This window comes from Petaurus breviceps, unplaced genomic scaffold (assembly GCF_028583685.1).
Source record: "Petaurus breviceps papuanus isolate PSGF00001 unplaced genomic scaffold, PetGlider_PUasm1.0 90919, whole genome shotgun sequence".
Taxonomy (NCBI): Eukaryota; Metazoa; Chordata; class Mammalia; order Diprotodontia; family Petauridae; genus Petaurus; species Petaurus breviceps.
The window spans coordinates 7,803,126-7,812,701 of NW_027187378.1; the positions used below are offsets into that span (position 1 = coordinate 7,803,126).

At 37.0% G+C, this 9,576-nt stretch overlaps 1 protein-coding gene across 2 annotated transcripts in view; it reads left to right on the forward strand.

The window, feature by feature from the left end:
* Positions 1–9,576, forward strand: part of MACROD2 (mono-ADP ribosylhydrolase 2) — a 2,250,628-nt gene that overhangs the window by 2,030,497 nt on the left and 210,555 nt on the right. The window contains exon 10 of one of the 2 annotated variants that reach the window (XM_069075440.1): positions 8,583–8,666. The exons of the other annotated variant lie outside the window; for it this stretch is intronic. Within the exon in view, the coding sequence (XP_068931541.1) occupies positions 8,583–8,666 (84 nt within the window). The remainder of the gene's footprint in view (positions 1–8,582; positions 8,667–9,576) is intronic. 2 annotated transcript variants of the gene reach the window in all.

Below are 9,576 nucleotides of genomic sequence, written 5' to 3' on the forward strand. Positions count from 1 at the left end.
GATAGATAGATAGATAGATAGATAGATAGATAGATAGATAGATAGATAGATGGTGCTATATAAATGCTTATTCCCTTCCTTCTATTCCCTCTCTTCCCTTAATGCTATGTTTCCATTTAGACATATTAGCATAGATTAATAGAGTTGATCACAGAAACATGGTTTGAATGTATTTCATTCTTTATACCCAAAGAAGCAAAAGAATCTAATATATATTAAAAACAACCACTGAGTGGACTGTATCAGTCTGTATGACTCTATCAGACAGGCATCCCTTATCTTGTCTCAAGGCCCTTCCCATCTCCAAGTGTTCCAGCAACATAGTTCAAAAGCAGAGATTCAGATCTCCCTTTTGACTGTTCCTACTAGCAGTTCACAAGTGTACCTCAGTTGTTTTTTTGTGTTTTACTCATTATCCTCCATGATACTGTACAATCAGTGATGAGTAAGATAAAGGGTACTGATTCCAAATACAGCCACTTTTTCTCTGTCTCCACTCTGCTGATGCTTGGGATCTTTAATCCCACCCCTCCCACTCCATCAAAGCAGCTATTTCAAAACTGAATTTTTGGACCCTGTTCTTTCCTTTTTATCTGATAATTCATAGGGGAGTGGTGGAATGGGTTAGAGGGAATTCCCACAAAAGGAAAGGTATTCTTCTGGTGGCTACCATTAAACCTTCTCCTCCCCACACCCTGGCTTTCCTCTGTCATTTCCTCCCCTTTGTAACACTTACTTACTTGTTCCTTGCACCACATGGTTCTTCTTTCTATATAACCCCAAGTTCAGGTACGTCTGTGCCCTGGGAAGAAGACACATCTGCGGGGCCAAGGGAGTTATACATATTGTATTCTCCCAATGGAATGTGTGCTCATTGTGAATTAATTCTATTTTTTTGTTTTTTCCTTGTGTCCCTAAATCCCAGTATAGTGACTTGTATGTTGTAGGCTTTTAGTAAATGCTTTTCGATGGAATCAGATTGAACTGGACTGGTAAGGATTGTGTCAGGAGAGAAAGAGCTAAAACAGGGAGACAGAAATTATCTATTGTATCTCTTTGGCCATGTACTAATAAACTAGGCCATGACCACAGCTAGAAGTGTTACTAGCAGTTGGCTTTGACCACTCAGTAATGTCTATAATATCAATGAATACTATTGTTTTCATTGATATCTGTAATAGGCAACAGAACAAACAGGCCTTTCAACATGACAACTTTATTATGAGAAGAAAATTCTCCTTAATCTGCATCTTGGAATCTTCATGCAACATACGCTTTATAAATGTAAGAGGTAGATAACACTAAGGAATTCAAAAGGAAATGGTTATTCTATTAAAATATACTGTCCCCACCAAGAAATCCATCCAATCCATAATATCCATCAATCCTTAGCTTTACTATGTTAAACTTCTAACCTTTCAAAAGACAATGGGGGAAGGGATGCTTTTGCAAAATTGCTCACATGTTGTTATGCTATTTTGGGCAGATAAAGATTGGGTCATTCTGCTACAGCTGCAATAGTCAGAAAAAAAGGGATTGCTTCCTTTCCCTTCTTGGCTGTGGCTACCCTGGCCTCATGCCCTGAATCACTTCTTTTTTAATCTCCCTAAGGCTCAGTGAAGAAGGAAGATGAGGAATATTTTTGTTTTGTTTTGTTTTTGAGAGAAATGAAGCCTTTAGTATATAAGCTCCTGAAAGTCTGGGACTATTTGTTTTTTATCTTTGTATCTTCAACACCTAGTGCTTGAATGAATAAATTTGAATGCGTACATTTAAATATTTGAATGAAATAGCTAATATTTATATAGAGCTTTAAAATATCTCATTTTATCCTTATTGACAACCCTGGGAAGTGTGTAATATTATCCCCATCTTACATATGAAGAAACTGAGGCAGACAGTAGTTAAGAGATTTGCCCAGAGTCACACAGCTAGTATATATCTAAGGCTGTATTTGGACTCAGATCTTCCTAACTTCAAGTCCAGTGCTGTCTAACCACTGTGCCATGAAGCTGCCACAGGTTAATGAATGAATGCAGATAGTTAGCTGACTTAATCAGCTCTGATGTCATTCTGTTCTGGACTGTAAATCTCGCCAAGGTTTTGTTAAGTTCCTTCTATCTATTGTTCCAAGCATTTCTTCTAGATTTGAGTGGAAACTAACTCAGCCAGGTTCCCAGTGGGTCCACCTCCTCTGTAGCAACCCTATGCAAACTGTACCCCCATCCCCATGAATACATGTTAGAAAGGAAGTGTCACCTCATCTCTCCAAAGGCCTTAGGGAAAGAATTCCCTGGATTTTTGAACTCCAACCCCCAAACTCAGTAATTTTACCTTAGCCAAATTCCTAAATAAGTAGTTTGAGTCAGACCCTACACTCAGTCAACTATCATTTATTAAGTGCCTACTATGTGCTGGGTGCTATAATAAGCTTTAGGAATACAAGAAAAAAAGTGTTTTTTTTTAATCTCCTTTCAAGTATTTCACGCTCTATAAGGGGCAGAAAACTTGCCAAAAATTGTGTTCGTTTATACACAGGATGTATATAAGATAAATTGGGGTAGTCTCAAAGAGAAGGCACAAAGATTAAGTAGGGCTTGGAAAGGATTCTTGTAGAAGGTAGACTAGTACCTGAGAGGTAAAGGAAGCCAGGGAAATGAGGAGGAAGAGATGTGGAGGTAGAGAATTCCAGACCTGGGGGACAGTCAGAGAAAATGCCCAAAGTTGGGGGTCAGAGTGTTATATTTGAGAAAAAGCAAGAAGATGAGTATCATAAGATCACAGAGTATGAGTAAGAGGGACTTAAAATGCCAAATGGAGAATTTCATATGAGTCTGGGGGCAATAAGGAGCAATATTGACTAGGGAGTGATATGATCAGACCTGCAGTATAGGAAGATCAGTTTGATAGATGAATTGAGATAGAATTAAATTAGGGAGAAACGAGGCAGGGAGGCCAACCAGCAAGCTATTATAATAATCATAAGGTAATGAGGGCCTATTCCACGTTGGTTGCTCAATTCCTACTTTATAAGCTCCCAGTTTTTCCAAAAGTATTCCCATTGTGATTATGTAGGCAATTTCTGTTTTCATCTTTTTATATTTGCTTGTAGTATATCTGTGCTCTGACACATGGTCAATTTTTGTAAAAGTTCCATATAGTGATGAGAAATATGTATATTCTTTAGCAGTCCCATTTAGAAGATACCCTAACTTTTATGTTTTTACTTTCTCAAGCAAATCTTTCTTATTTTCCTCTTTGCTCATCTTTCCAATTTAACTTATCTAAAACTGAGAGAGAAATTTAACTTTTCTGTCATTATAATGTTACTCTCTATGAATTCTTTTGGCAGAAAGAGGTAGAAGGGAGATAAGATTTGGAGGGGAAAATGACAAATTAAGTTTAAGTTTTGGACATCCTAAGTTTGAGATGCCTTTGATACATCCAGATGTAGCTTCATAAGAAATACTTGAAAATACAGGAATGAAACTTTGAAGAGAAGTCAGGGTTCAGTCAATAGGTTCATTTATCCACATATAGTAATTCTTATATAACCAGGCATTCTTTCAATAAATATTTATTAAAGGTCTACTGTATGCAGAACACTCCATTAGATCCCAATTTAGAAATCATACTCTTAGAAGTGATAGGTAAAGCCAGAAAGACATATGAAATAACACATACTATAGTTCAGTTGATAGATATGGTCCATGCTTATTTCAGTCTTCATTTTTTTACCTCCTTCCAGGAATGGAAAATGAGACTTTTTCTATGGATAATATTGAAGTTAGAATTAGGAAAAATAATCTCTCTTTCACCATCAAGATGGTGTCTACTTATTCCTTCCTTCACTCAAAACGTAGAACAGTGCCCTCTTCTTTTGTTATAAAGATACTGTGGTATAGTGGAAAGTGTGTTAGACTTAGATTCAAGAAGATATGGATTCAAATCCTTCCTCCAATACTTATTGTGTGACCACAACCAGATCTCAAAGTCTCAGCTCCCTCTTGTGTAAAACGATATATTTTATGAGATATATAATAATGAGATATTTATGAAATGTTACTTATTTGTCTTTTTCTTGAGAATCCAAAAGAACAACTTTATTTGGGGGAGGGAAAGAAGAGAACAGGGAAGGATATTTATCTTGAGAGGGAAAAAACCTTCCTGAGCTCATCCCATTCCAGGACCCAGCTGACTGAGAGAGGTCCTAGAGAGAGCTCTGTTCTGCTAGAAGCAGGACAACAGAGGACTAAGGCCAAGTGATCCATCTCCCCATTCTTTTCCCACTTCGCAATTCCTTCTCTCCCCAGCGCACATGAGATCATGTAAACATGGCCAGGGGCAGTGCCCAGGACTGTAATGAAGCAGATTAATATGTAAACAGAGATGAGGCTAGGAGCTAGTTGCAGGTACCCTGCCTCCTAACCTGAAACCTACATTTTTCTGAAAAGAAATGTTAAAAGGGGGAGGGGGAGTGAAAAGAAATGGGCCCCAAACTTTGGCTCAGACTATATAGCAGTGCAACCAGACAAATAAATAAATAATATAAATGTCTATAAATAATATAAATATGTCTTCCTTTCTTCATACCATTTATAAGATATGAGATAATAATACCTACTTCACAGGGTTACATTGTTGTAAGGCTTAAATGAGATCATACATCTCAAGTAAATGTGCCATAAACCTTAAAACAAAACACTAATGTTTTACATTATTGTTCAATAATAGTAAAGATTCTTTCCAAAGAATTATGTATGCGATAGTATTATAGTGTGGTAGTATTATAATGCTATTTGCTAAAAGTGAATCCAAGGTACAGAGATGTTAATAAAGAGTGATATTTATTAATACAGATAATTCAAAGACCAATTAATAGTCCATCATAATTATTTGCCCCCCACCACTTTCTCAAATTGGCTGGACAGAAATGTGATGACAGAACATCTCTTTTTTCAATACCAAAATCTCTTACAGACACTGTTAGAATGTCCCCTGAAATATGAGCATTTAGGCTAAAATCCAAAATGAGGCATTTGATTATAAAGTCTACCCTCTTTTTTTGAGAAATCCTGGTTTCTGGCTTCAGCCTTCTTTCCAGCACGGGAGGAACAGCCACTGTTGTGAATACTGCTCTCTCGTCTAGGTACAGATGAGGCATTTTCCCCAGCAGGCAGTGGTCAGAATCATCTCCCAATCTGATTGTAAATGCAGCTTTGGCCCATTTCATAAACCCCTCGGAGGCAGTCATTGGAGCTTAGTGAGCTGCTACAAACAACTCATTTCTCCTTTTGCTGAACCTGTTCCAAAGGGTCAAAATCCATCTCCCCTGTGACAGCAGTTTGGGGGCGAGGGGGGGGGACTAATGTAGCTTCTGGCAGAGTTTTCACCTTGAAGAGCGAGTTAATAGCCTTAGATGTTACTTGTAACCAAAGAAAACTAAGCCACTTGCCTAAAGGGCTCGAAAGTCAATAACGTTAAACTTTTCATCAAATCTATTAAACTATTTCTCTCTCTCTCTCTTTTTCTTTTTAAATAGATGAAAGGAATAACTTGAGTAGCCATAGTTTCAAAGAGTCTGTGACTTTAGCATCCTGAAATTGTGCACTCTCAGGACACATGCCCATGTGACTGTAACACCTAAAAGAGGGAGAATTGTATTTCAGCCCCATATTGATTCTAAGGGAGGGGAAAGCCATCTTTAGAACTCAGTGCTGAGGGAATAAATTGGGATAATTGGGTGAAAGTGAGAAATGTGAATTTAGATTGAAGATGAGGGAGGAGAGAAAAAAGCTTCTCAGGGAGGTGTCAAATCATGGCATAGTCTCCCAGGAGCATAGTTAGCTAGACGAGATAATGTAAAATGGGAAAGAGCAAATACTCCCAACAATTTTTTTTTGTTTCCTTAACTTTAACGACGCCATGAAGTATGAAAAAATATCTTCCTTTCTTTGGAGTAAGTCTGCTCATCTAAAAACAGGGCATACCCTGAAATTCTGGGATTAAAAAAAAGTTGCATCAGTCATTGCAGTGTCCTTATAGACAAAGATTGTCAAGGAGGTGATTATTAATAGATTATATTAATAGTCTTCTGCCTCTCCCCATTGGATGATGTTCCTTTTCTGTTTCTTGAATATGTTTGTTTGCCTGGTAGAAACAGGAGTAGCACATTACGGTAGAAATAGGGATGGATTGGAGTTAGGAGAAGCCTGGATCAGAACCCATCTACTAGTTGTGTGACATTTGATAAGTCACTTAATCTTTGAGCCCCAGTTTCTCATCTACAAAATGGGGATGAAAAGTACCTGTCATAGTATTTGAGCTTTTTAAGCCTTAATAATTTATATAATGTGGTTTCCTATACACCCAGAGTAAAATATAAAGTTTTTTTTTCACTTTTAAAGCCACTTACAACCCTAATCTATGTTTCCAGATTCACTAGACATTGGACATTATTCTCCCTCCCACACTCTGTGACTCAGGAAAACTGGCCTTTTCTCTGTTCTTCCTACATGACACTCCATATCCCACTTCCCTGTCTTTGCATGGACCATCCTCAGTGACTGGAATATGTTCCCTCTCCATCTCCATCTCATAGAGTCCATATCTCCCCTTTAAGACACAGCTTAAAAATTACTTTATACATGAAGCATTCCTGATCCCAAATGCTAATGCCCTCCCTCCCAAATTACCTTGTAGTTAACAATTTTGTATTTATTTTCATCATATTGTTCTATGTATATCTACATGTTTACTTGTTTATCCCATTAGAATGTGAGCTCCTTGTAAGTAGGGCTTGTTTCATTCTTTATATTTTCATTCCTAGTGCCTGGCCCATATAAAAGCATTTAATGGATGCTTATTGATTGATTAAATGGCTTTCAAGCTTCCAAGTATGAAATAAATGTTAGTTGGCATTATTTGAAAAAAAACAAAGACCATGTTTTGTTAATCACCAGCATTCTGCTTCTCTTTGACTAAGAAGGAACATCTGGACCATGCAGTGGGAGTAATGTGTTCTGGGCTCCTACTTGTCATTTAATTTAGAGAAGGCAGCTTATGCCTTCTCTGCTATCTAAAGTGTTTTAAAGATTCACATGAAGAAGATTACATATACTTGGTTTATCATTGCAATTACTACAGGTCTATGATTTCCACATACTTGAAAGACAGAGGAAGCTCTTACTCATAAGATCATATAGATTTAGAGTTGGAATATATCTTAGAGACCATTTAATCTAACCCCATCTTATTATAGTTGAGGAAACTGAGGCCCAGAGAGATTCAGTCCAAGATCATACAGGTAGCAGATGATAAGGCTATGACTTGAACTCGAGTCACCTATAACCTCCAAATCCAACATCCTTCCCACTGTATGACACTGCCCTCCCCCAATTACCTATTAACAGCTAAAAAAACATTTCATCAACCAATTTTGCATATTCTCACTTAAAGGGCTTTTTCTTCTAGACAACCTATAAGCTCCTTTGTATCTGCTGATATGAACTGAGATTCTATCTGAAACTTCACTTCTTATTCAGAAAATTATAGTTTTGAATTTGCCTATGTTCTATAGAACAATAATTAGATATAGTTTTTTAACTTATTCATTTGAATTAAGAATCTGTGATTTAAATAATGTGACTATTCCCCCCACATAAATAGCTTGCAAACTCTCGATACTTTAAGAGATGGTAATTTGATATGACTGATGCTATAAAGATACATTTCTCTATAATTATGGTAGTAGTTATTCAAGAGACATGTAACCTCTCACCTCAATCATATTTGAAGTCTTTTCAGCTTTGTAAGTTCTGCCAGAGCTTGTACTTTGCTGGCATAATCTTTGGGAAGCAAGAATCACCTCCAACCCCCACTGAGATTTTGGAGTAATCCTTAATGGAAGACTTCTTGTTATATCCCTAATAAATTCTTGAATGCAATATGGGGTCTTTATTTGAAATATATTTGAAGAGATGTTTTCAACAACTATAATTACAAATTCAATGTAGACAAAAGTTTCCATCCTTAAATTGAGGGTAAAAAGTGGGATGATTTATAGATTGTTTTAATTAGAAAAATTAGAAGGACAATGTGTCCTGGATCAGTCTGCTAAAGGGGAGTGAAATGGCCTAAAGACCTTTTAAAAAAAGGAATGACATTCCAGATCATCTGGGTCTCCTTTAAGCCTTGGCTGTAATGTGTGTATACATTGACAACTTGTAACAGATGCATGATTATGAAGTTGAGCCAATACATGCCTCTTTGAAGAGGAAAATGACTTTTATAAGGGACATTATGAGAGATAATAAAAAATGGGAAAAATAATAACTTTATGTGTGATTTCACATATGTGGGAAATATTCATTCTGGCTAAAAGGCGAGTGCACTCAAGCCTGCCATTTTTGTATTGGTGTTTGTCAGTGAAAGCAGATCTACTCAGCCAAAGTTCAGTGCGGCCCATTACAATGGATGATGCCATAATAGGTTGCTGAGAAGGAAACTGCCGTAGGCTTGAACATGTCAAACTCTTCTGGTAAATATGTCAATAAGAATTTATGAAATCTTTGTACTTTCAGAGGGACTAGAAGCAAAGGGCCTCTCTCCTCCTCCCAAGAAGAGCAAAGCAAAGAAGTCAGAAAGTGTGAAAGAATCTAATGAGGGTAGGTGCTGTTCATTCTCTCCCTAAAACCACCTGGCCACTGTGTATTAAAGAGAAAAAAAAATAGATCTCATCTTATTTTCTAAACTGGCCAGGATATGCTCACTTTTTAGGCAGTGTTAGTGTACCATGCATCCCTTCAGGAGCCTGTACATAAATCAAAGATTATTATCTGTCTATAACTTAATAAATACATTTTTATTTTTTCCAGATTGCTTGCAGCACTATCCCCCCAACACACACACACACACACACACACACACTCATACACATTCACACACATACACACACTCATTTAATCCTCATTGTGGGGATAAACATCAAATAAAGATTTATTTGTTTTTCAGGGTTTTTTTAAGCAAATGAAAAACAAAAAGAGCCATGTTCCCAGTATGATGTATTTTCTTTTTCCCCAAAGTAGAAAATTGCAAGTTATTACAAATAACATTGTTTGAAATTGTGTGATGGTTAAGGTCAGGATCAATACACATTGCCCAATGACTAAGCTATTGGCTTATTGGGATAATTTGCTCTTCTTTTGAACATATTCCCAGAACCAAGCTACTGCAATGAGTGACAAAAATACTTCCTGCTGAACATTTTATTTTGTTTTACATTGGCTGCAGAACCTATATTTAGTTCTATTCTGCAAAGAAAGGTAGCATTGAATGGTGGAAAGAGTCTTGGATTGAAAGTCAGCAGATCTGGGTTCAAATCCTTGCTCTGGAACTATCTGTGTGACCCTTAGGCAAGTCAGTTTGGTTTGGGGGGATTCAATTTCCTCCTGTGTCAAATGAAGCAATTGGGTTAGATGACTTCTAAGGTATCTTCTATAACACCTCTACATCTTGCTTTTTGACTGTCTGTATCAGCAATGCCATATTCACAATGCCTATAGAGATTACAAATAT